This window comes from Amblyomma americanum, chromosome 5, assembly GCF_052857255.1.
Source record: "Amblyomma americanum isolate KBUSLIRL-KWMA chromosome 5, ASM5285725v1, whole genome shotgun sequence".
NCBI lineage: Eukaryota > Metazoa > Arthropoda > Arachnida > Ixodida > Ixodidae > Amblyomma > Amblyomma americanum.
In genome coordinates, this window is record NC_135501.1 from 77,882,727 (window position 1) to 77,910,706 (window position 27,980).

Below are 27,980 nucleotides of genomic sequence, written 5' to 3' on the forward strand. Positions count from 1 at the left end.
TTGCTCGCGACGTAACAGCCTGCAGTACGTCCTTTACTACAGCTTACTCTGGCGTGCGGCGTATCGTAACTCCAAAGTACTTCATGCTGCTAATTTTTCCTACGGTCCAACGACTTAGTTATTAGCTAGACGACAAAAATTTCTCCCGATATGTGTTCTTCCTGAGCTATTCAGCGCAATAAATCTTCCAGCAGTCAGCCATTCTATTTCTCGCTTTTAATTAGGGCAACAAAACCGATTGCTTTCCCAATACCTTATCCGAACCACGCTTCTTTATACATTTCGTAGCGCTCTCGTAATGAACTCGTCTCAGCATTTCAACTGGCTGGTCGTTCTGGTAGCGGTACTTGCTTCGATGACAGTGGTTCCGCCCGTCAACGCACAAGACTGCCGGCAAAGCTCCCAAGACTGCGATGCCAAGCAGGTAAGATCCCTACAATTGGCCATCGCTAGCTGACTAGGTATAACTTCCCGGGTTTTGCATCTCGCCGTCGTCTCGTCCACACGCCTTCCTGCCATCCTTGCTTTATTCCAGTGGAGACATTTTTTTATGGCGAAGCCTCGTAAAAGACAAATAATGAAATTGCCTCTGCTTGCACTGCTAATACCAGCAGGCTTAATCCAACAGTAGTCAAAAATGAATCCACCGAAGATGCGGCTCAAGATAATATTTTATGCTGATGGCCAAGAACTAATTAACGAAACTAATTAACAAAACTAATGAACGAAAACACTGCCATTGATCAGGCCCGGAGAAACAACCTCGCTCTACTTCTGTGAAATTGTGTGTTTGTACACAATGTAAAGAAAAGGAATTCAGATGTCGGAGTGACGTAATGGCAGCTTATTGGCTCCGACCATCGAGACAACCAGCCCTTCAAGGGCCGCTTTGCAGGTTCTCCTTTTCCCAAGCCAGGTTCCCCACCCTGACCAGACCACCATGTATCGCAACCCATGTTTATGCATACTTGGGGCATTACTCCAAAGTGCTCGAGGCCCTGATGGGAACCCATTCAAGGTGTTCAGACTCGCTGTGGCCAGTTTAAACAGACCCCGAGAATCTGATGGTGTTATTGCGCTACGCGAGGGATACCCCGCGCTTACTCCAAGGTGCTCGAGTTTAAGATAAAACCCCTTTACAAATGTCCAGTCCCAACCAGGCCTGTTTAAGGACCGTCGCAAGATCTGTTGGGGCCACTTATAATATACGGATTCAGAGTTCCGTTTTATACTTATCAGAGTGTGGATACCTGGCTGCCCAAACGCACTATTAACTGAGCAGGGTATGTTGCTGAGCTAGTTGATTGGGTTCTGTCATTATGGAATGTGAAGAGCTTGACAACGACGGACATAGACGAGAAGGACAAACCACAGAGCGGTTGTGTGTCCTTGTCGTCTATGTCCGTCGTCCGCAAGCGCTGCACATTCCATAATGACAGAACCCAATCAGTTAGCTCAGCAACATACCTTGCTTAGTTCAAAGTTTGTTTTTAATACAGGCATGGAAACAGACATTCCAAAAAGTCGCCGTCCTAGAATGGATAAACATCACCTTCTACGTGGAGTGAGCGGTGATATAAAATTCTAAAGAAATAAACAAAAAACGTGCACAGCTAAAACAATTGGGAAAAACAGAAATTAGAGTATATTAACATTACATTTACATTAAAAAATTAATTTAGGAGTACATAACTGTTTTGCTTGCATTAGCAATACCTAGAAACAGTACGCGAAATGGGGTGCTTAAAGCGTTGAACAAAATAAAACATTAGGTCATACTAAATAGCAAGTTATTTCGGGATATTCTGCCATATTAGAAGAAAAACAGGAGCAAATGCATTCAGTTCGAATTATTATTATTATATTTCTGAGGGTTATTCATTTTAACGGTAGCTGAATAAAATATTTTCTCTAATAGGGCTTAATTTTCAATTTATGCAATATAATTCGACACTTACCGTTATTCTAGAATTTCGTGTTACTAAAGGGCTTTCAGTAAAATTTAAAAGAAAATCGGACGTGTTAGTTTTTGACAAATTTGATTTATTATTGGCCATTATTCTGAATTCTTGAATTTCTGAAAATTTGCACAAGCAAATAAACAAAAAGTTTGCTCGACAAGAAGTAGGAAATCACGATAAATAAAAGGATTGATGAAAACCGCGAGAAATTTTATCCTCTAGTTTCTACAAGTTCTATTGTCGCCCAGTAAAAAAATGGCTTTCTTGAAGCGTCCATAGTGCTTAATCATTTATGCGATATTTTTAATGAAAAATTACAAAAGCCAGGAACGTTTAAAGCGCTACTTCTAACAGAACAGCTTACATATAATTATCGAACACAGAGTCAGTTTCCAGAAAATTTTGTTTCGTTCTGCGAGAGTCCAAACGCGATTTGGAGAATTCGCGAAATGGACGTTTTTCCCCGGTTGTGATATACACCTTTTGCTGTAAAGAGACGCAGCATTTATGGCAAAGCAAACCTAATCTGAAAACCATCCTCATCTGCACGCATATACATTTACCGAGTGTAACAGGTAAAGGTAACGCAGCTTTTAAAAGGCAGAGTGTCTCCATAATGAAAAAAAAATTGCCGGTTCTGAGTCGCGTGGCTTAGTCTGCAATTTTTTGTTCACATCATTTTTATCTCATCAAATGAGATCTAACGAAGCTCTAAAAAATTAATGTGGACTAGCCCAGCGCTTCCAGGATATACCAAGCGTAAGCGAGATTGAGGTCTCCAGTCGCCCACGGAGCCGGTTGTGCGCCTTTCCTTTCCTGAAAAGGAACTGTCTTTGCAAAGTTGCCAACGCCTATGAACTCTATGAACGCCATTGGCTCCGTCGCTTTGTGTGGCTTTTGAGGAAAGACAATGGCACAGTAACCGTCTCACACATCTCGGTGGACACCCGAATCGCGCCGTAAAGGAAGGGATAAAGGAGTGAGAGAAAGAGGACAGAGAGAACTGAAATTCGAACGTTGTATTTTGAGGAAAGGCGCGGAGCTGCGCAGCGGCGAAACACATCTGGCTCGGTGCTCCTAGTGGAGCACGCACACTAGTCACTAGAAAGCGAGAGGGAGGGAAATACTGCGCCGTGCGTGACGTCACTTACCACGCGAAGCGCGGTGTTGACTAGCGTAGTGAAGCGTTTCGCTTCAAGGCGCTTTTCTTTTGACTCATGAGCTGGCAGCGCATTACAAATTGAGTTCAAAAGTACCATTTGCCCGACTGCAGGCGCAGAAAGCAAGCTTATAAAGTGGGCTAAATGGTGCAGTATCCTTCACATCTCGGCGGACACCTTATCCGTGGGGTAAGATAAGGGATAAAGGAGGGACTGAGAGAAGAGACGAAGAAAGAGGCGCAGTAGTGGTGGTGGTGGTGGTAGTGGTTTTATTAAAAAAAATAATAGTAAAAAGGAAGGAAAAGATTTTTGCTAGCCCCGGCATCTGCCATCGATACTGAAGCACCTGAGCTGGGGCAGCGGAAATAAAGGACAGCAGGCAGAATGGAGAAATGAAATTAAAGAGGTGAGGGGACAGGAAGAGAGGATAGGGGGAGAAGTAATATGTACAAACTATTTACACAATAAGAAATGTGTCCAGGTTGTGCGCGTGATTTGTTCATTTTAGATGTATTAAATCACACACGCGCACAGCACTGTGTTGGTTACAACTGGAGTGGGGCGTCCAGTTATTAATCGTTCAAGGTAGAACTCGCGGAGCGTTCGGTCACTGCGTGAAACTACCTGACGGAGAACAGACGGGACGTCAAGCCCGTGTGTTCGAGGAATGCACAGAGGCTCACCAAAGTTCGCTTACGAGTGCGCGCACTGCCCTGCGGCCACAATAGCGTCTTGATGGAGTCTGGTAGTATGCCCTGCGCCCTATAGGCCGCGAGCATATCGCGACGAGCATCGGCGAACGCGGAGCAGCGAAGCAGGTGTTCTAGAGTTTCTACTGCACCGCATCCGTCACACACATCACTCGTGGCGATTCCGTGACGCACCCGTCGTTCCCCGGGCCACACGCAGCCAATGCGCGCGCGGAGGATCATTGCACGTTGTGACCGTGTAAGTGCGCGACAGCCGGTGACACTGTCGATGCGCTCACCTCCCGCGATGCGTGGGTCGGGGTGCTGCTTTCGGAGATGGTCGTGGATGGCCGCACGCACGTCCTCCAGCGCAAGGGCCAGATCGCTGGCAGGCAGTTGGTGTGCAGCGGTCGCGAGGTCGTCAGCTTCTTCGTTGCCGGCGATGCCGCAGTGACCGGGCACCCACTGTGCACGCACGGCACAACCTCTCTGCGCGAGGCGCTCGATGCGCGAGCGAATTTACCGCACTAGTGGGGTACCGCGGCCTTTAGATTGCAGGCGGCTGAGGGCGGCGCGGGAGTCACACAGGAGAGCACTCCTGGGCGGCGGAGGGCCGAGGGTGAGCAGCAGGTCCAGCCCGAGCCGGATCCCCATCAACTCCGCCGTGGTGAAGGAGCCCAGGAAGGTTGCGTGTTGCTGGCTGTGCAGTCGCAGGGCGGGGATGGTGGCCGCCGCAGCTAGAGAGCAGCTGTCGCGGGCTACTGAGCCGTCGGTGTACACATGGTGTCGCCCGTTCGTGGGGAGGGAGGCCGGCACCACCGACATGGCCACATTAAACAGAAATGGTGATAGGACAGAGCCCTGCGGCACGCCCATGTCAACCGGGCGAGGCTTGGAGAGCTTACCCCCTACTCGTACGCGCATGGTGCGCCCGCTCAGGAAGCCATGAACGTATCGCAAAAGGCGCCCGCTCACACCAGCCCCCTCAAGCACCGCGAGAATTGGTGCGCGGTGAACGTTGTCAAAAGCGACCGAGACGTCCAGTAGCAGCAGCAGCGACCTGGCCTGCTGCGCTGGCATGCTCCAGCGCTGTAACAACGTCCGATATAGAATCAGCCGTGCACCGTATCCCACGGAAACCCGTCTGCCGCTCGTCAAACAAATCAGCCTCCGCAGCCCGCTCTTTCAGACGCTGCAACGCCATATGCTCCATGAGCTTACCTGCCGCCGATGTTAATGCCACTGGCCGGTATCCGCTCAGCTCCGTAGGTGGGCGCCCTGCCTTTCGGATGGGACAAACGACCGCGGTTCGCCAATCCTCCGGTAGCTCCCCGCGTTCCCACACCAGGTTGATATGCTGCAGGAGGATCTGTCGTTGCTGCGCAGCCAGGTTTCGTAGCATTTGGTATGTCACCCCGTCCGGTCCAGGCGCCGAGCGGAGGCGGCAGCGCTGCAGCGCATTGTTCAATTCCGCCGCGGTGAACGGCGCATCACATGGACCTTCCGAGGCGACGGGCGAGGGACTGGCGTCGCCTCTGGGGCTCTCAGGAGCAGCTATGTTAGCGGCGTTTGCGGGACTGGGCGGCGCGAACCGATCGGCAAGCCGCTCTGCCAATTCTACAAAGCTGAGCCCGCTGGAGATTGCGAGAGCGGCCAGCGGTTGACGGTTTGCCTGTGGTTCGGTGATGCGCCGCAGGGTGTCAAACAGCCTCCGCGAGCTGACATCTTCCTCCATCCTTTGGCATAGTGAAGCCCACTGCCGGCGGTATAGCTTGTTGGCGTGGCGGCGCGCTGCTGCGTCCAAGCGGTTGTAGACAGTCCAGTCGGCGGCTCTGTCAGTCCGTCGCGCCCGTCGCTCTGCGCGATCTCTCTTCTCGCGCAGATTGAGCAGCTTCATATCAGGTGTGGGCTGCCCTGCCCTTACCTCTGCTCGTTGGGTGGCTGCGAGAGCGCTTCGGACTACACTTGAAAAGAAATCTGCGCCAGTGGCCGCCGCCTCGTCGACCGCCCGCCTGAACGCACTCCACTTGGTAATGGAGTAGGCACGTTTGGGACGCGCCTCCATCGCAGTGGGTTCAATTAGGATGGAGTAATGATCCGAGCCCCAGAGAGATGGTGATCGGCGCCATGTCGCCGCGATGCCTCTGGATGCGAAGGCAACGTCGATGCAGGAGTCGGTTGTTCCGCGTCGTCGAAAGCTGGGCTCGCCGGTGTTCAAGGGGGTTAGTCCCAGCTGCGTTGCTGCGTCGTGCAGGTCGTCTCCACGCGCGGAGTGGCGCGCACTGCCCCACGCACTTTGGTGGGCGTTAAAATCACCACAGATGATTTGGCGCGGGGCACAGCACGAAGACACAGCACGAAAACACAGCGCGTTCCACGCGACAGCTGGACGCGCATAAACACTGGCCACCGAAGTGTCAACACAACCGACGCGCACTGTCACCACCACGCACTCCTGGGCGTCAGATGTCGCCGCCGCCGAGCCGACGAGGGTGTGCTGGACGTCCTGCCGCACGTATATCGCGCACCTTGATTTCCCGGGGCGATGAGATGTGACACAACAGGGCACTGCAGCACAGGTGGGTTCCTCGCACGTGGTGGCTGAGTGGTAGCCAATGTACCCAGGTAGCCGCATCTGGGGCTCCCCGTCATGTGAACGTACGTACGTCTCCTGCAGCGCGATAACTTCCGGCGAATCCTGTGCGATGCGAACTCGCATTTCGGCGTACCGCGCCGCAAGTGAGCGCACGTTCCACTGCAGGACGGATGGTATGCGGGAGGGAGTCCGGCGGCTAGCCATCATGCTGGCTTATCTGTGCGGGAGCACCCGCTGCTTCTAAGCAAGCCCGGTGTCCATCGGTGCCCTCCGGGAAAAGTGCGCTGAGGGCGCGCAACGCCAGCTTAAGGCGCGCGATCTCCGCGTCCCGTGCGTCAGGGGGCTGGCCGTGAGAAGCGGCCGCAGGCTTGGGCCGCGCTGTACGGGACGCCGGGCAACCGGATCGCCGCTGCCGCTGCCGGCGCTGCCGTTGCTTCTGTGTCTGCTGCTGCTGCTGCTGCTGCTGCTGCTGCTGCTGCTGCTGCTGCTGCTGCTGGGGTGTTCCCCTGACGACCTGCGCATAAGAAAGAGCGCGCGGTGTCTGCTGATGTTGCTGGGCTGGGGCCGCTGTCTCAGCCTGGACGACGGCTCGGACAACCCGCCTGGACATCGGGGCCATGGATGTGGCCATTAAAGTGGCCACGTGACGCTCTCGCTGCGAGTGCGGGCACGCTGGGTCAATGGCTGCATGCCGCCCCCCGCAGTTAATGCAGCGGGGCTTGCTCGCGCAGGTACCAGGCTCGTGCGGCCCGCCGCAGCGCGTGCATCGGGCAGGAGCACGACACACCTCAGTGGCATGCCCCAGGCTGGCGCACTTGGCACACTGGAGCGGCCGGGGACGGCAGGGGCGGACCGCGAGCCTGCGCTTGAATATGGTGATGAACGCCGGCGGTGTCGGCGCCGCAAAACGGAGAGCGAGTGTGCTGCCCGACAGACACGCCGACACCATCGGTACCGTTGACTCCGCCGCCGCTAGCAGCTCCTCCGCCGTCCTGCGCCCGTCCACACTGAAGACCAGGCCGGAGCTTTGATTCCGAGGAGGAGGCTCCTTGGCGCAGACCGGCACGCCGCGGATGACGGCTGTGGCTAGCAGGGCCTGGAGAGCATCGCTGCTCCCCGCGTCCACTGCCACCACATTCCGCCGCATGTTTACCCGGACGGCGAGGACGCCCGGGCGGGATCCGATCTCCTCGGCCCACTCCCAGCCCTGTTCCCTGGTGAAGGCGGTGCCCCGGTTCGCCGGCCGAAACAGCACCGTCCCCACCAGGCTGGACGGGACCTCCACGGCAGCCGCGGCTCGCTCCAGGGCAGCTCTCCGACGCCGCTGCGCCTTGGTAGTGATAATGCGCCACGGGACCAGGCTGGCCCCAGCATCAGCGTCGCCGCTGCCTGCGGCGTATTGCTGCGGCGCGCCGCGGAGTTGGGCGCGCTCGCTGCCAGCAGACGAAGCCCCAGCCGCAGCCTGGTCTCGTGCGGCGGGATTTGGTGAGGTCGCACCCGTTTTTCTTCCGGACGCCGTCGCCCCACCAGCAACAGCAGCAGCATCAGCAGCAGGCTGGAGGTGGGCTCCATGGGGCTCGTGCTGGGAAGGCCCTGCTCCTTCGAGTGTGGAGGGAGAGGGAACAGTGACGGCGGGGGGCCTTCGAGCTTCCCGCTTGGCCACCGCGATGTCCCTTTTGGTTTCCGAGTCCCTCTCCTCCTCGGACCCCGTTGAGCGTCGCCGTTTCCGGAGAGCAGACTCGTCCATTGGGGTGCACATGCTCTCCTCGGCTGCAGGTGTCCGCGGTGAGCCCGCAGCAGCAGCATCAGGGGAAGAGGGTATCACAGCCGGTTCCCCAGGAGTAGCAATGGCGGCAGGAAGCGCAGGGGTGGCCAGAAATGGCGGGGAGGGAGCCGCCATGGAGTTCTGCGTCTGGTGAGCGAGCGCCATGGCGTCCCTCAATGCTAGAACGCGTGGGTCCGCCGGCGACACGTCCAAGGTCCCGATGACGGACTCAAGGTTCTCTGAGGTGGTGATGAGCGCCGCCGTCAGACACCTCACCGTGTCTCGCAGATCAGCGATCTCGGCCTGCATTCGCCGAATGGTGCTGGATGACCTTCCTCTGGACGGCGTTCGTCTCCTTGATCGTGAGCGTGAGCGGCCTGCCCTGCGTTGCAGATTGTCACCGCCGAACACACGCCTTCGCTCGTTCACGGTGTCTGTGGCCTCCATGGGGAGACCCCGCAACGCCGCGAAGCCTTAGGCCCAGCGTCCGAAGGAGCAGAGAGCTAAAAAACACGTCCGCTCGCTTCGAACGCCCACCGAGGAATCGCGCAGTAGTGGAGGTTAGGGCGCTCGGCTACTGATCCGAAGTATCCGGGTTCCAACCCGACCACGGCTGCCGCATTTTGATGGAGCCGAAACGCACAGGCAGGCTTGTGCTGTGCAATTTGAGTGCACGTTAAAGATCCCCAGGCGATCGAAATTAATTCCGCAGTAGTGGAGGTCTTCGGAATTATTTAGATCGCCTGGGGATCTTTAACGTGCACTCAAATCGCACAGCACAAACCTGCCTGTGCGTTTCGGCTCCATCGAAATGCGGCAGCCGTGGTCGGGTTGGAACCCGGATACTTCGGATCAGTAGCCGAGCGCCCTAACCACTGAGCCACCGCGGCGGGGATGGGACACTAACCTCTGTCGCGCTTTGAAGTACGTGGCGGTGGTGGCCACCAGCGGAAAGTTCGTGTTGAAATTGAAAATTGGTTTTGAGGAAAGAAGATAGGGCAGTAAATGTCTCACTTCTCGGTGTACACCCGAACCGCGCCGGAAGAAAAGGGAGGAAGGTGCGAGTGAAAGAAGAGAGACAAAGAGGTGCCGTTGTGGACGGCTCCGGAAAGTTTACAGGGTTGCAGCAGCTCGGCCCCAGCCAAGTCCGAGCTACTGTAATCCTGTAATTTTTCCGGAGCCGTCCACAACGGCACTTCTTTGTCTCTCTTTCAGTCGCACCTTCCTCCTTTCCCCTACGGTGCGGTTCTGGTGTGCACCGAGGGGAGAGACAGTTACTGACCCATTCTTTCCTCAGAAACCAATTCTCATGGTCCGACTCCGTCTGGCCACCACACGGCAGCCGTAGTCCACCACAACTTGCAAACCAATGGGCTCTCCTTCCGCGCCGAGAATACCCACCGGGCTGAGGAATCGCTATCGTTCTCGCGGTCGTAGACTCCCAATGAAACGGTTGTCATCTCAGACTCCCTTTTCGCTTGCGAGAGTTGTGTCAAAGGCGAGGTATCTTTTCTAGCATTAGACGTACACTCTACAACGCCGTTAAAGACTCCGCGCCTACGCCTAGACGAATCGTGTGGGCGCCGGCCCACCAGGGTCTCCATGGTAACGAAGCTGCGAATGCGGCTGCACGAGCGCTTATCCTCCGAAAGTCTACTACCGCCTCCTCCCAAACCGATGAGCCTAGCAGACCGCTTCTGCGGTTTGGAAAAATCGTCGCCCATTACTAAGACAAGCATCACCAGTTCCCTCCACTGGCAAAGGGACTGTCGATGGCAGACGAACGAATTCTGCGACAGCATCAGACGAACACCTACTGGTGTCCCACCATGGCTGCTAGCTATGACCCGAAAGTGAATCCTTTGTGCCCACACTGTCACGAGCTCTGTTCTCTATCCCACGTGGTGTGGGCCTGTCAATACAGTCCCACCTCCGCTAAAGAGGCTTGGGAGATCTTTCTCCTCGAGTGCTCGAGTGGGACACCACAAGCTGGCCTCGCACGCCGGACTCGCGAGACGGCGGAATCTTGCGACATCCCGGACTATACGGGCGCGGACCCAAAAGATATCGTTAGTCACCAACTTCGTCAGATCATCCTCTCTATTTTCTTAATAAAAGTTTCTTCTCTCAGTAGAGGATTGCACTTCAGTCTGCTTATGAGCGGAAATGGGAAAGCTTTTCCCTGTCCTCTTTCTTCATTTTTATTTTTTGTTTCTGAGTAAGTTTGTTTCTACTTGCTGTTTGGTTTAATTTCTTTTTATATCATGTTTTCTTGTTTTTGGTTTATTTTTTCTTTATTTTTATTTTCAATTTTGTTTTTAATTACTTACATATATGCTGCCTGATAACTGCTGCTTAATGAAGTTCTGTATTTTTGTTTTATTTACCTTACAACTTATCATCGGCAATTCGCGCGGACAAATTCTGTCGACAACTGCCTTCCCCGACACTCATAACCCAAGAAAGGCTTACGCCTTAATAATTTCCACCACCGGGGGTCTTTAACGAGCACTTACATCAGACAGCATGCGGGCGCCTGTTTTGTAAATTGCCTCCATTGAAACGCGGTCGCCACGGCCGAATTCGAACCAGAAAATTCCTTCTTGGAGTAGCCGGGCACGCTAACCACTGAGCCACCGCTGCGGGTCGCGTAATATTTTTTGCTTAACAAAGTTGAACCGCCAGGAAATTTTCATGTATGATGAAAGAGCCGCGCAAACATAGTATTCATCTTTGATATATATATTTTTTTCACCCACTGTGTAAAGGTAAACTCGTGGCAGCATTTTGCAGCAGTTTAACGGTTACGAGAGCAGAAGAGAAGGCGCTAGAACTGCTGCGCCACTTTGCTGGCAAACCTTCAATTAAACAAGCTGCAAAACTTATGCGCTGCCTGTGGTTGTCTTTACCAGTAAAATGTGCATATCTTCTCAGGTTCTGTCAAATTTCCCCGTGTTCAACGTGTACGTCACATCCGACCCGGAGCCCAAGAAGTATTGTGAGAGGTACGACAGAACTTCCCTCTCTGATGACGGCACCACGGCGGAGTATGACGTCATTTACAGGGATGCCAACGGGGACGACACGCCGTAAGTTTGCGTAAATAAAAATAAAGATTTTTACATTGCGCGATAATAGTAGGCAGTGGGGTATTTCACCAATTATCAGGAAATGCTCAAGGAGACAGAAGGCGTTGGAAGTTGGCAGGCTGGTTAGTGTAGAGAACTGAAGCTGCATGCCTAACGTGGTGGCATTTTGCAAGATCTACAACGGACACGAAGAAAATTGCCGCATTCGTTAGTACAGACAATAAACTCGGTTTAATGAACACTGAATTGCATATATCTAAGCTAAGGTACGTGTCACTGAATTTATTTTCCAGTTTCCTATACAGTGAAACGCTCCATTCATTTGAAACGGAACAAAACCGTCCTACCATATCTGGTTGCATGCTTTCAGTCCTATACTTTCATGTGAAATAGCTTCAGCGTCCGCTCGCTCCGGATTCTGCGCGTCGTTTTACTTTGAGAAGGACAGCAGTTCTAAGGTGAAATACGCTGCTACCCTTTTCGGTTCATGTGATTGACTGGAAAATAAAACAACCTTGTCAGAAATCGAGCCACAAAGAAAGGTATGGGAGGTGCTTGACTCTAAACAGCTTCATTTTTGTTCAGAATGAAAGAAGAAAAAGTCACGAAAAATGGATCAGCTGGAATCGAAAGAATCGAGGGCATCTACTTATGCAAAAACAAGGATATGTGCTATTGATCTGTGCGTTAGTTGATAAACCTTAGGAATGTTAACAATAATGTTTTCTTCTTTCTTGAGGCATGTTAAAGTTGCACAAAAACACTGTGAAGGTAGGATAAAGACCATTATCATGACAGAGCAGGAAAGGAACTTTGCCATATCTGAAGAATCACGCCACCTAGGCCTACAACATGTTCACCTCTAGATGCAGTAAAACACGCTTCCTGTGCGTTTTTGGTTTTCACAGCACATCTCATTTGCGCTGTTAAAATACCATATATAAGAATAGCCACAACTTGGCAGTCTGAAAATGACGCCTAAATAATCAATTCATTGGTTCACGTTTCTGGCGAGGTGACAGTGCGTCACCACATTTGTTTATCTACTACGTTGGGTTACACTCGATGGACTGGGTTCGCCATCAGGGCACGCGGATCATAACACGACGCAGTTCAGCTCGCATGTAAAGAGAGGGCAGTAATGAAAGCGTGGTCACAGAGTTATCAGCAGATGGGATGGTGGCAGTGCGGGTGCACCTACTTTAAAACCACATAATGAGCGGTCGGCGAGGGCGTCTTTATTTGAGACTCAACATTTAACAAAAGCTGTCTTCAAGTCATTCTTTGTAGTTAACCCTTCCTAAAAACCGGGTATGTGTATTGAGTGGGGATAGGCAGATCATATTCGTTATTGTCCACTTAGGAAACATTCAACAAACGTGAAAGTGCCCATTTTTTTCATAATTGGCGGGTGGGGGGGGGGGGCGGTACGCTTAACATTTCAACCGCTCTGATGATTCTGATAGTACTATCAGCAACAGTTAATCCTTATACCTTTAGAGCTGAATCACAATTTCAGGTATTAATTCTAAACCATTAAAAACCTGTCAAATTTTAAACTAGGTGCACGGCGCGTAAGGTTAGGATAACTATATTCCTTTCAATTACTAGTTATTCAATTCTTGCCAGTCTACAGATAAGCGATCGTGTAGAACAGGGAAAGGTATCTCTGTCTTCAGGCAGTTTTTGTAATTATGTCAGTAAGCTTCCTTTAAACATTCCATAACTGCTATTTAAAAACTTGGTTTTTATGGGAATAAAACTTTATTGAAACTTGAAACACTGCAAACACTGTCTCATTCCACCAGCTTTTTATCTAGAAAGTACCTTCAAAGTCACGTCACCCGCTATAGTATGAGCACGATAGTTTTCCAAATTGAGCAGCGTGATAAAAAGAAGCACACTGAGAAAATTGAGTAGAATAATTTTAAGATCGTTTGCTCTGTTTAGCGTGTTTTTAACCGCAGCCACTGCTGCGTAGGCAGGCCTTCTTCAGCGCAGCTCAGTGGCAGTTCCTAATGCTTTTTTTATCCTCTTTAACGTTTGTTTTGCTCTTATAGAGAATTGAGAACTTGTCAATTTTCTTAAACTCTTACAAGCAAGCTAAGACATAACGGTACCAAAATTTATACACTTGCAAAGAGATGCACTGGCGAAGAAAGCTGTAAATGATGTTAAAAATCAAATTTTCCGGCAATACCAGACTCTATATTATATTTTGTTAGTGGAAGAGAAGAATTCACAAATTAGAAGAGGGCGTTGCACGTTTCCTGATGCGTTATATTTCACATTTCAGAACTATTTTTCCACCAGCAGTTGTACTTTAATCGGTATTTTCCACACCTTTATTTCTGGAGCACATCACCAGTGACACTGAAGGCTCCCTTGATGTATATATACTGCCTGGGGTGACTCAGTGGCTTCGGAGTTCAGCTGCTGCTCCCAACCTAAGGTTGAGGGATTGAATCTTGGCCACGGCGGCCTCATCATGATGGCAGCGAAATGCGAAAGCGCATATGCGCTGTGCAAGGCCAGCTAGGCCATGTTGAATACCCACGAGTGGCAAACCGCGACATAAAAAGCCCCAACCCATCCCCTCTGTAGAGGACCCAACTCTTAGAGCTACAAAATGGTGTAGTGCGCATCCGCCTCACCCCAATGTTTAGTGATACGTCTGTACATGCGCTTTCCTCTTATGGCATCCTAGATCTCGTTGGAACGATAAGCGCGAGTGAAAGAGCAGATGCAAATTCCAGCGCATCGGTGCCTTACCATCTCGGCAGCTCGCGCGCGTATTGCACACGAACGAGCATCGTTCGTCTGTGGGCATCAGTGGGAAACGAGCACACAGACCAGGCTCTTTACAGCCCGGGCGTGTAGGCGCCGCCACATGCGGTCATGCGGCCTCGCCGTCATATCCAGACTTCTGGCCTCGCAGTTAGGCTGCTCGCGGCGCACTTCTGAAAAAGCATCGTATCGCCATTTGCAGAGTATATCGAGTTAGCCAATGGCGTAACAGCGTTGTGCGAACGCACAAGTGATGTTTTCAGTGTTGAAAAAGGCTTCAGCTTTCGAATTCATTTAAACGTGGAGTTCTCATAATAATAATAATAATAATTGGTTTTCTGGGGAAAAGAAATGGCGCAGTATCTGTCTCATATATCATTGGACACCTGAAGCGCGCCGTAAGGAAAGGGATAAGGGAGGGAGTGAAAGAAGAAAGGAAGTAATAGGCGCCGTAGTGGAGGGCTCCGGAATAATTTCCACCACCTGGGGATCTTTAACGTACACTGACATCGCACAGCACACGGGCACCTTAGCGTTTTTCCTCCATAAAAACGCAGCCGCCGCGGTCGGGTTCGAACACGGGAGCTCCGGATCAGTAGTCGAGTGCCCTAACCACTGAGCCACCGCGGCGGGTCAACGTTCTCATCGCAACGTTCACATTTGAGGAGAAACTTCCCGTGGGCCTTTTTCTAGCTCCTTAATACTGTTATCAATTACTCCGCTGCACTTATTTTCGTGGTCAAGGTCCGGAAATAGTGACGCCCGGACTGTATGATAGCTAGCACTTACGAACGCGTCCAAGGATGTATTATTAATGTTTGTGCTACTCAGCTCTGAAGAAAGATCACCACTCCAAATACTGGCGTAGGACGGTGCCCACTTACAGATCTGCTAATATCCTTAGGCGGATAAAAATCCGGCTTTCAAAAGGAAATTATACACTTTCTTTAAAGAGCTTTTCCGCGCTCTCCGGCGTTCTTTTGGATACGTAGGCACAGCTGCTGTCCTCATGCGATGAGATAATTATGAACCTGTTCGATCCATACAGGGCACAATAAAATTCCTTTTAAAACGGCATGACAATGCAGTGCAACATATAGAAATACATACCGGCTGTTTCACCTAAGATTTAACAAAATTTTGAAAAATAGGCTTTTTCAGTTAAATGAACGCTTTTTTCGGCAGAGCACTGTCATCGGTATAATACAACAGAACACAGCTAAGGCGTGCTAACTACAATGCTGAATAACTGATATTAATTAGATAAGTTTTAAACTATTACTGTTAGACTCCTGAATCATTGAGAGTCGTGTAGCTCACCGTATGAGTCAATATCTGTATGAGTTTCTATAATTTCGAAAGAGCACTTATCCTCGGGGCTGCAGTCCAACAAATCTTGGCTATTTGGAGCAAATATACATAGACTTTCGAGACGCTTGCAGGTAAAGCAACCTCTGCAGTGCACATATCTCGCAGAAATAGCCAAAATGTGTGTGCCACAGCACAGAGCTGACGATGTTAACGAAAATTTAAAAACTGGTATGCATATTACTAACGCTGGGCTACCCGCCCCTCAATAATTAAGAAGACTAGCACTAGTAGTTAAACAGTTGGCCACTTAATATTATTTAATCAGATTGCTAGTTAGCACCTTGTAGCTTTATTCCGTTGTACTAGACAGCAGGCAACGCTTTGCAAAAAAAAGCTCTTGTAATTCAAATAGGCTGTGCTTAAAAATGGTGGGAAGTCTAATGTGAAACAACCTGTATAATAATACTCGAATTACTGCGAGCCTGTTATTCCATCACCTGTATACGCTGCGGAAAAGCAGGGTGGCGGCCGGGATCAGGTAATTGTAGGGGTTTTTATTTTATTGCACACTACCGGTTTTTCTGCTCCCCGAAAGCGCTTAATAGCCAGAAAAAAATGAAGAGCTTAGAATATGCAACATCTATTGCAAGGGGTAAGCTAATCCATCTGTGTAGGTCGAAGGATGAGCGGATATTGTCACCACGAGAAGAAAATCGTTAAAATAATAACAATGGGAAGAGACTCCATGAAACTTATTTTCATTGCAATGATAGCAGCTTTTCTGCTCGATGTTGCTTTTCGTGAGCTTCAAGGTCCACTGAAGAAAACGCAGTGAATTGCGGAATGAAAAATCATAACGGTAATTGGAAGCCAAGAACGTAGCAGAACGGGCGAGGAAATATGCGTAAGGTAATGATATCCTGGTTCAGGTCAAGACGAGCAGACACGAACGTAGGCAGGCCATGCAATCCGGATATGAGCCGCTTGGAATAAGGCAGTGGGTTACGACAGATGGCAAACGTAGACTGCAGCGGTGGAGAACCGGGTGGACGGATGAGATTTAGCAGAGTTCCTGGACAGGATAGCCGCAGCTGTTTTTCGCCGCAGTTGTAGCCACTTTTTGACGCAGACATTTATTTATTTGATGCAGACATTTATGGATCGAATGCAATGCGGCTGTGTACTGGATGTGCGTAAGGTTTTGACCGTTGTTCGAAGCAGATTAGGAAGCAGCGCCAGCCAGGCAATGTATTATCTAGGCACTCATCACCAGTTGAAAATGACGATGAGGGAAAAGAAATTAAGCGCGTATTCGAGGACAACGGTGGTAAAGATTAGCGGTCCTTGCCAAGTGTAGAGCAACCTTAATGCCACGCGGCATAAATATGCAGGGATTGAACTTAAGCCAAACAGGGGCGTATATCAGTAGTGTTCGAAAAAGTGCACAGTTTGCCTGCTTGCAGTGATTTCATTTCCTCCCAATTCACGCTCCCGAGCAACTGTGTTCTTCTCGTTGGCTGTTGATCGCTTAGCATTTTTTGAGTTAATTGGTATTGAGCGCGGCTTCTGCACTTGAGGACGCTGAAAAAGTGAGCCGGATATCTATCGACGATACAATGCTCCCTTCGCTCTTGTGCCTCTGCTGTTTCATTCGGTGACTGACGCAAAACCATAGTATGACAAGTTTGGATACCGCCACTGTTGGCGCCGCAAATACGGATATTGGTGAAAAAATCGGGCCACGGCACAATGTGCAAACTTCTTACGTTGCTCCTACGTTGTGTCTGCTTGACAAGTTTATTTTTCAAGCTTACGGGAATTTATTTATGTACAGTGTAATTCTGTGAAGTAGATTGTATCACTCTTTGGACAGAGCACTGCTGACGTAACAATGATATCCGAAGAGCATTGCATTGCTCAGTCTTCGCCACTCTGTTTACAGTGGCTTACCGGAAGCTGCGCTATCAATTGTGCACAATATCTGGTATTTAAATCTATTTTACTTTACCAGCTAAACTCTAGTATAGCGCTAGAAAAGCCGCCACTTAAGTTTTCAGCGCATTTAGAGGCGGGTCGCTACAGGAGCTGTGTAAGCTACGCGGGCATGCCTCTGCTTTTGATGCCATGGATTTTAAGGTATCCAAATTGCGACCTTCAGGTGCACCTAATAATCAGGTGGTACCATCGCTGCAATAAAGACCGGGTAAAGAAAATAATTTTTATGCATTTCCAATTTATTTTCCAGGATCAGTGACACCTCAACTTTTGATGCCAGCAATAATACAGTCATTTATGTCACTTACGGAAACGGTGAGTGAATAAATTGCGGCGTTGTTGACAGATGCCCCAATTAACTGCTTCGCGCTCAGCAGGAGTACGATTTCCGTACCACGCAAGAGATTTATAAAATAAAGGTCACTTACCGTGTTTGGGCTCAAATTCATATAATGCGAAGGATTCAGGAAAAAGTTATTCTAACCACAAATGATGAAATCTGCTTTTCTCCATTGAGCAATGCGTGCTGCCTATTGCACCGATCAAAGAAATTTAATGCTCTTGATCTAATCACAGTTGACAAAAAATACACTTCCGCGGTGCAGCGAAAAGTTCAAAATTTTGCTCTTCACATAACTACACAGCCCACTGGCCTTAATAAAAAATAGAAACGCAGATGATAACGTTTTCATAGCAATGAATCGATATAAGGACACGGCGTCCTCGCAATGCAGTTACCGTTAGAGTTTTGCTTCTTGCTAGGTCCGCCCATCCCCCAGCGAAAAAAATTTGGACAAATGAGGAGGTGTGAAACTTATTCTTGAGATTTTGGGAGGAAAGAACTGGGCAAAGATCGCATTTGAGTGCATTTGTACTCCATGTCAAGTACTGGCATCCAGCACAACCATGAACTGGATACCTAAAGTTTGCACCTACACGAAGCAAAAATAATTACCGACATCTCATATTCCCCCCTTCGATTCCCTTTTTTGATAACAGAGCCGTGTAGAAAGCCACAGGACGCCATTCGTTAGTAGCTTTAACGAAATTTGTCAGAGATTTAAGCTTTTCTCAGCAATTACGATAGCAGCTTAGTTCTGTACGAAGGTAGTTAAAGAATCGACCTAAAAATCCTGCATTCGAATAAAACGTATTTCCTTTTTGTTTTCTCAGATAGAAGCACCATCTACCGGTTCACATTGGACTACGTCAACAAGGATCAATGCTTTGTAGGCCATTGCAACTGCACAGAAACGCGTAAGTGTAAACCCTGATTTTTGTTTCCCGAAGAAAACTCTGAAGTGCATTGTTTACATAGCAGCATCAATCATAATAGTATCAGCGCGAGGCGGTGTACCAAGTATATAAGTGTGCGTTTCTGTATATACAACACAAACTACCCGCTACTTGTGGCGGCGGGGCAGCGGCAAGTCTTTACTTAAACACTGTCTTAGTGGCGGTAACGTTACATATTCAAATATAACGTTATGTTTACGCTAATAATTAACCGAACACTTCGTTATGTCCTAGATATGTATTATGGCCGGAGTTAGCTGAGCGCTAGGCGCGATTGCCCGCAGTGGAGCAGCGCACATCGGCACTGGCTGCAACGTCGTTGTCGACAGCACCGCGACAGTAACAGCGCCCTGGTCGTCTTGCGACTGCATACCGTAACAAAATTTTAATCGTGAACCCAAACAATGCACCCTGTATTTTCACGGCATATGTGATGTCTGATTTGTATCTGAGCTGTATGTTCTATTATATTTAAACCAGACTGCCTACTGAGCGAGTTGGTGCGTAACTTTTTCAAGCTAAGCGTCCGAATGGCTCACAAGTCGTGTAAACAGGGACAAGGAAACGAGCTTCGTGTCCTTGCATCTTTGTATACATCTTGTAAGCATTCTTTGCCTTCGGTTTAAAAAGTTGCACATCAATATCCACGTCGGGGAGCGTATTTCATTGTTTCTACATGAAGTACGCTTTTCAACATAGAATTAATTGCGGGGAAATATTTTGCAAACTTGATTCTGTAACTCGCTTAAACAGCGGGAAAGTTTCATTACAAATCTTTTTTCTTACGAGTTCTGCGCTAACACTCATTTAACGCACTGTTCTTTTACATTAATTTTACTGAAGACTATCTTTTTACGCTATTATAGAAACTAACGATCAGCATTTAAAAATAGTTGTTCTCGAATAAAGGTAGTGTATCTAAACAGACAAAAAGTTAGATTGGTTCCAATGGATTTACCGTTCCAAAGCGACTCAGGCTTTGAAAGACGCCGTAGTGGATGGCTCTGGATAACTTCGACCACCAGAGATTCTTTAACATGCACTGTCATCGTACAGTACACGAACCATTAGCATTTCGCCTCCATCGAAATGCGACCGCCGCGGCCAGGATCAAACCCGCGTATTTCAGGTCGAGCAGCCGAGCAGCACAACTCAGCTTTAGCGATCGTCGTGGTAGATATGAAGTTAGACGAGAATTGGCGTCGCTAATGTAATTAAGCAAATACGTAATGAACACTTAGGCGCTAAAAACAGCTCAAATTTGGATAGGAAACTTAGAGGTTATGCGCCTTCTTAGGCATTTTCATATTGGTGAAGTTGTTTGCCTCAAAATTTTAAGCTTAATCTGAGAATCGACGCAGGAGATTTGTGAAAATGTCTTTGTGTTGGCTTTGGCTTTGAGTCGGTAGAGTCGAAATCAAGCGGCAGGTGTATTGTGCAATCTCAGTGTGCTATTAAGGCCTCAGGCAGCCGAAATACGCAATCATTCAATGTGCATGGTTTCGTATGATTTCGCATGAATTAAGTGTGGGTATCTGCAGATGATAATCAATTATGATCGTCGCAAAATTACTCTGGAAATGACGCAGCCGTTGTTCATAGATTAGAATGAGCAAACGGCGTATTTCCCGCCTATCTTTCGCGTCGGGGCAGCAAAAATGAATGAACGCCTTGCGCATCAGCTACGCCGCAGAGGGAGGCGACTCGCGTGCAATGCAACTTCCAAGCATGTTCAATTTCGCGGGTGCAGCGTAAAATTCGGCGGCTAATATCTTGTTAAACTGGCGTGTACGGAGAGAGAGAAAGAGAAAAGTGGTAGAGAAAAGGCAGGGAGGTTAGTCTCGAGAATGATCCGGTTGGCTACCCTGAATTGAGAGAGAATAATGAAGGGGGCGTGTTCGGAGAATTCTCACAAACGGAGTAGCTTGGGAAAACGACCACCGCTTAGTTTCCAATATCGCAGCGTCCACAATAGCCGCTCAGTGGCTGCTTAGCACGAAGCTCTGAGCCACGCTGGTTGGTATACGCAAGTTGCGGTGACTAAGAATTGTGTTGTTTCGTTTTTGTTAAAAAGAGAGGATTAAGAAAACGGTTCGGTCAACGTTTATACACCTTGTAATATACCGTACTTGCGAAGAGGGCTTTTTGCACAGGGCAAAACTTATTTTAAAAAACTGTCGACGGGTACGTTTGAACAGCCGATATAAGAATGAGACCGTGGAAATCGTTGATGGGCAGGCATCTCAGTTTATATATTAGTTGAGGTCTACTGCAGGTCTCTTTACAGGCAGTTGTGCATTCCTTCTTGCAGAGAAATTATTTAAAGTTCTTTCTCCGCCAGTCGGCGGGTGCGGTCTTGCAGTTTGCTATTAAAGCTTGAGTAACCTGTATGTGGTTGATCAATGTATTTTGTACGTTAGGAATGTTTGAGAAAATATTACCAATAATGGCATTTGTAACTTTTCATAAAAGTCCTTCTGGAGAATTGAAAAATACATAAGCCATAGGAAAAATTGCTCGTTAGCGTCGACCTCAGCGCTGACAGGGCGCTGCAGAGCACAAAAATTGCAGTGCCTTTTGAGACTCGTTGAAATTAAAGAATTCTTCCTTGCGGTCCAGAAATATACTATTATATGCCTCATTGCTCATAGACGATGAAGATGCTGTCAAATTCAGAGGGAAGCAGGTATTGTGGGTACTTTGCCCTTTGTGATGCTGTCATCTCTTTTAGCCAGCATTTTGGTTGTATAGGTTCCTGAACGACGTTTACATTGAGCCCTACATGCGTTATACCGAGGATGTGCAGAACGTTTAGTGAAAAGTTTTAGAATTAGCATTGGCTCGTTTGTTGACTAAGATTTATGTGATATTTATCGGCCACAAAATGGGGAACTCAAGAATGTCCTAAGTTCAAAACATCGTCCAGGTGTAAACGAATGTGGACTACAACGTTACCATGTTAGAGAGGGCTACAGCTCTCAGTACGAATAAGGCCGTTAGCGATATTAACAGTGTGTCGAAAGCCACATCTCAAAGTTCCAGTTTCACCTTTCACCTGCCAAAAGGTACGATTCAGAGTTTAAAATTTATTGCTGTTTGTCATTTAACTTTACACTTTAAGACATGCATTATGTCCTCCTATAGAAAAAAATCTGAATATTTGTGCGTGTACATTCAAAACCCCTTATTTCACAAATATAACACGAATGATGGAAAAGCTTTCGGAATTTACACACGCTGCGCGGTTCCGTGCTCACGGAACTAAAACACTATTATTCAAAAGCATAATTTATGCTAATTAGTTATTTGCATTATCATCCGAAGGAGATCCGACAAGAAAAAGCTTATAATTTTCTATCGTACAGCATTCCACGGCATGAAAGCAGAATAAGTTGCAGCACTGCGAAGGAGCATCGTATTACTTCTCGACGGCCATCTTTAGCTGTTTTTTTGGAAAGCGATCCTTTCCTCTAGGCGCCAAATGACCCAACTCTGATCCAGAGAGAATTTCAAATGTAGCCGACATCACTGAGTTCGTGAAAGCAGCTTAAAACGCTTCGAAACAAAGTTCGAAATATAGCGTGTCCAAACTTGGACGCCGTATCGTAAAAGGGAAAAGGTATACAAACGTTTTTTGCCGTTCAAAGGTTGGCGCGCTAACCTGATTAAGCACATGATAGTGGCTGCAGGACAAAAGGCGGCCAACACTTGTCTGACTCAGAATTTCACAACCAAATTCAGCTTCTTAATTCACTCCGCTGGCTACACACCTTGCACCATTAAATTTTTTTTTCTGTGCTGAGCTATGCTGCAAAACACGGTGAAGGGGGTTTAAAAGGCAAGAAAGCAAACTCAAACAAAAAACGCCTAGCAGCCCTCCGATGCTCTCATAATTATCACCCAATCTCAAAACTGAACAGTCAGATAAACAGGGTCACTTTTAGTGCGAACATGCGAGCGCGTAGCCACGCTCTTTGGTGGGCCACTGCATCCGACACGGCCGCGCATCGATGTGGAGTTGCCGTTGATGCTAGGACACATATCCTGCTCAACATGCAGTTTAGTATTACGTACGCAGACATACAAAGAAAGATATATAATGCGCTAAATAAGAGTTCCGCTTCGTAATGCACGTGCGCAGAACGATAATTGAAATCTACCTTTTCCGTACGCTCGCTATATGTACCTTAATTCCGGAGTTAAGCGTGCATGCCTCTTCAGCCTGAGGAACGCTAAAATATCGTTTCCAACATGGCGGTGTGCTCCAAAAAGAAGGACCCCTCGCTTCGGAGTGAGTTCGTCGCTGTCACTGCGTTTTTCAGTACGTTCATTTGCCATAAATGGGGCGTCAGATTTTCGCTTTGTGTCGTTTAGCCTCCTACTGCTCCTAGGCTTAAGGAGGAGCATAGGTTTTTTCACAAAAGTCTTTTCTGCTCGATAAGGAGCAGGCAAGAGAAGAGAATAGAGGGGCTGCTTATACATGAAGGATGCCACAGTAACCGAAACCAACGTTCATACGGGATATATATATATATATATATATATATATATATATATATATATATATATATATATATATATATATATATAAAACTTTCTGGTGTTCATCGAAGAGAGAATAAGAGATAATTATTTAATAAAAATTCATTTAAAGCAGAAATATTGCCGGTGGTTTAGCTCTGGTTAAAGGTGGAGTGATGCGATAGCTACAGCTGGCTGAGTGGAACTTGGTCACTTGACCTGTGGAAGGCGATCCACATTTATTGGAGTCCCAGTAGCCGGGGGAGTTGCCCATGGAGCGGGTTGTTGATGTTGCTAGCAGGCCGGTTACCCAAAGCGTTTCTTGTTGCACAAGCGAGAGCTTCTGGTCTGCGCGAGGAAGGTCTCGCCAACTTCATCTTCATCAGCACCGCTACAGATGCTCCCTCCCCCCTCTTTAACACGGTTGCGCGATAAAGTAAAAAAACGGTATGTACAAGTTTGTACCGGTGGGTCAAGTCGAGGACACAGGTTCGGGAAGGCTGCCGGGCGGGTGAAACAGGCGGTCGAGCCTGGCTGCTGCGCAAAGGGCGAGGGGAGCCAAAGGATGAGGATGATGGCGTGTGGAACAGGCGGTCGAAGTCGAGGAAATGGAGGTGAGGTATGAGTGCTTCAGTAGGAAGGTCTACTCGTGGGGCCGCCAGTTTGGGTGAAGTGGGGCGGAAAGTGCCATTGCAGAAAATGCACCCGCGGCGGGAGTTACGAGCGATATGGACATTGCGCTGGCCATGCGGGTACAGACGAAGTAATGGCGTGCGGAAGCCGCCGCCATAGAAGAGTAGGGAATGTCTCAGCCGCTGGCGACGGTGAAACGACGGCGCATGACACTAGGCTGGAGGTCTGCTGCGTGGGAACCGCGTTGTCGTGTAGGGGTAGGGTCGAAGGGGTTCGGCAAGGTGAAGCGGTTTTATGCAAAAACGAGCTCACTGTGGCCATGGGACGGGTGACTGGGGCCACAAGAGGTAAGTCCAGACGTAGTTGTCGAAATGGGAAGGATACGGTAGGGCTTTCATGTCTGTCGCGGAGGCACAGTGACTGGCGAGGGCGCCAGGTGGGCAGCGATGCGGCGAAGCGTGTCGGGTGGCGCGTTAGGCGCGGCAAGTCCCTGGGGTGGCGTGCATGCGTGCCTCGTGACCGGAATGACAGTTGTGCTCAATGTGGTTGGGCTTGAGGTAGCAGGCGAACCTGGGACTAGAAGCGAGTCCGTGCCCGGGCCGACAGAGGGTGCTGCAGGTGATGGCCCAAGGGCAGGTGCCACAGTTGGGAAGCAGGGCTGGGCAGAAGGCGCCATGGGACGGGAGATCACAGGTGGATGGCCGTTCAAAGGGGCTGGTGGAGCAGACTTGGGAGAGACCGGGGTGTAGTTTGAGGCAGTTGGGTGTGAAGGTCGGCATGAGACTGGCGCGTCCTCGCGTAGCACTTGCCGAACAGTGGATGGGGGCACATATGGTGGCGACGATAGTTTAAAGACCGGTGTTGGGAGGGGCGCCGACGGAGGAGCGGGAGGAGGGAAAGCCGGAACAGCTCGGGTAGGGAATGCGGCCAGGGGTGGTGGGTCGAGTGGCATCGCATCTTCTGAGTCGGGAACAGGAGCGCCGAGACGGAGGGAGCGGCGTTGCGTGCGTCGGGGCTGTCGTTCGGAGTCACCAGATGTGGAAGGCGATCCACGTTTATTGGAGTCCCGCTAGCCGCGGCTGTTGAGCCGGCGGAGCGGGCTGTTGACGTTTCTGGCCAGGCCGGTTGCCGAAAGCGTTCTCTGCAGCACGAGCGAGAGCTTTTGGTCTGCGCGAGGCAGGTCGCGCCAACTTCATCTTCATCATCGCCGCTACAGACCAACCACGTGACGAACCACATGATCAGCTACGGCGCCGCGGCGCCTGCTGCTGTTCCTCACTACTTGACCAACCACATGACAGCGTGGCGGCGGAGCCACAGGGTGGCGGCGCCGTCACGCTGAAGGCTCGAAATGCTACCATAATGTAGCTATCGCTAGAAAAAACAACCACGCGCCGGCGGTTGGACCCGAACGCACGACCTCCGAATACCACGTCGGGTGCTCTACAAACTGTTATACGGTGACAGCTGTCCAACCTTCTGTTTCGGGGGTATTTATGTATTGCGCGTAACCTAACCTTGAGATTGTTCACCAACGTCACCCGTGTCCATTGCTGCGTACGTAATACGTCCCGAATTACCACGAAAGCCACGTGAAACGTGATCGAACGTTGAGGGCCGAACTCTGCGAGAATCCTCGTGCTGCCCATGACATCAAGACTGCCAGAACCAAAATCCTCGTTAGCTGTTGAGCACTCAAGGAAAGGGAAAGGGGGGATCGTTATGACATACATAAAGGAAGCCAACACACCGAAACGGAGGTCGTTTCGTGGTCGTTTTTATACAAGTATCTCTTAACCCCACCACCATTGATGAACACAACAAATTATTTTTAAAAATTCGCTATGCACCCAGGTTTCGGTCACTGTTGTCTTTGCCTGCGCAACTTTTCTGCTATGCGCGGCGGTGTGGGACGCAGTGGCCCTAGAAGAGTGTGGTCACGCAGTCGCGTGTTTCCGCTAAGAGTAGACCAGCCTGTAGTCAATGTAAGGTTTGTAATACATGTAAGCTGACAAAACTTCTCGATAGTTTGCACACATGAAGGCGTTCGTGCAACGAAACATGCGGTCCACTATGCCGAATGCCGATCCGGAGTGAAATATCGGATACACTTGAAAGAATGCATAGCGGGCAGATCATATGGCCCTTTAATGAGAGAGAAGGAAAGACTTTCTAGAGCTAAAACTTGGCCTTAATAATGCCTTTCATTCAATTTCAACCACTACCGTCATAAATGTCGGCCTCTGTATGCAAGCATAACAATTCTCGTGGCGGCAGAGAACAGAAGTGGAAGAGCTAATGAGTTAATGAGTTTTTTCAATTTAGAGACTGGCAACGTGCTTAATCAGCACCCTCTCCATTTCACAACCAGAGAAAGATACTTTGTGTGTGTGTGTTGGGAGCTTGTAGGGACCACAGTAGTTGATTTTGGTCTCTCGCGGATAGATTTCCCTTCGAGAGAAGGTGAGGTGACCAAAGGCTCTTCTAAAAAGCTTTCGCCACTCAAGAGCCGAGCGCCAGGCCAGGCAAAATCTTGCATGATTGAAACGCAGGAGGCTTGTGGAGATTGATGCAGTAATCATTATACCTAAACTGAGCACCCTATGAATGCATCACTTGTAGCTGTCAATTGGCTACCATGCCACTCTATACGATTTGTGAACTAGTGTTGTGACATCCGGTACCTTTAGCTTCCGCCAGTTTTGTTATCCCTGCGATCCGCTGATCGCCAGCGCCCCTCGCCGTACTCCTGTCCTCACAAACAGTGTCCCAAACCACTTTCGCAACATTGTTCTTTTTTTCTGAGCCAGCCTATTCGACAGGATTCTTGTATTCTGCAAGCGCTTAAGTTGAATTTGCCTTGTGTACAGTGTAATAAATTCCCCGAAAAAAACATTCACATGGTATCTTCAAATCAAAATTACCCAAGTCCTGAGTGAGCAGAATACTTCTCGTTTCTCACTAATTTGAACTCTGTGGTAGCCACGACCGCTTTGTACAAATAAGTACGTTTCTTTCACCAAATACTGTAGTACGACTTCCTCGGCCGCAGCCGCATTTCCTCTCTCTGAATAATGGCATTCGAGGGTCCAGAACAGAGCAATGGCAATCGAGGTGCTGGCCTGAAATGAGGGTCATGTAGCGCACTTAATTCATAATGCACTCTTGGAGCACCTATATGTGTATCGGAAAGCCCGCATGTCGTGTCATGAATTTGTCGGAGTTCGGTACTTGTCGCTCGAGCTTTTGTCTGTCCCACATACAGAAAGCAGGGAGTAACTCATTTCGCGCTGTTGCCAGGTTACAAAGCCCTAGCGAAAAATGTGCCTCACGATAGAGAAGCGCTCCAGCCCTACTGCCTGTTATTGTGATAAAGATGGTTTATGGGTGTTTAAACGCCCAAAATGACGCAGTCCGTGAGGAACGCCATAGCGAAGGACTCCAGAAATTTCGATCACATGGGGTTCATTAACGTGCGCTGACACTACACTGTACATGGGCCTTTAGAGTTTCGCCTTCATCGAGACTCGACCACCGTGTTCGGGATTTTCAGCCTAAAACATGTATACAATAGAATAACCTTGACCGACGCATATTCGACAAAACATGTTCACACGAAACCTTTGTGAAAGAGCTGCAACTGTGTTGTATTGACTGATTATTACATTCCCAACCTGTAACAGCCCGCAAGAGCTAACAGTTTTTGGAAATAAATAATAATAAAAATAACAGTTTGTTTTGGAAATAAAATAACGAAGTTTTTTTTTCACATCTGCGCATAAGCCTTTTATTGTTCTTTTTTTTTCTTTCAGAGTACTACCTGTTCGACAGCCCAGACTCGGACATCTTCCAATACCATGAATGTCTCAAAAAGATTGACAACTACTCTGGAGGCAACATCACTTTCTTGCGTGACCTTCAAAAGTGCCAGAAGATCCCGCCGAAACCATGATGCGAAAGTGTTTGGAAGTAGTTACTGAACACGTTGTTCATTTCTTCGAGTTGTATATCGTCCGCTTTTCAGCTACTGTCATGAGCGGCGGGGCCAGACGGGGTAGGCGTTGCTTTCGTATTGCAATAAATATTTACTGTGCTGCTGAGCAGATTAATGAGTGCCGAATTTGTTTTTATTCAAATGAGCTTCCTTGCTGCGTGCCGGTATAAAATAAAAATTGCG

General features: G+C 48.9%; 1 protein-coding gene across 1 annotated transcript; it reads left to right on the top strand.

Moving 5' to 3' along the window:
• LOC144134834 (uncharacterized) lies at positions 1-27,980 on the top strand. Its single transcript, XM_077667657.1, has 5 exons — positions 1-424; positions 11,106-11,260; positions 17,604-17,668; positions 18,527-18,610; positions 27,616-27,980. The coding sequence occupies exons 1-5, from the start codon at positions 299-301 to the stop codon at positions 27,753-27,755; spliced, it is 570 nt and encodes a 189-aa protein (XP_077523783.1). The 5' UTR covers positions 1-298; the 3' UTR covers positions 27,756-27,980.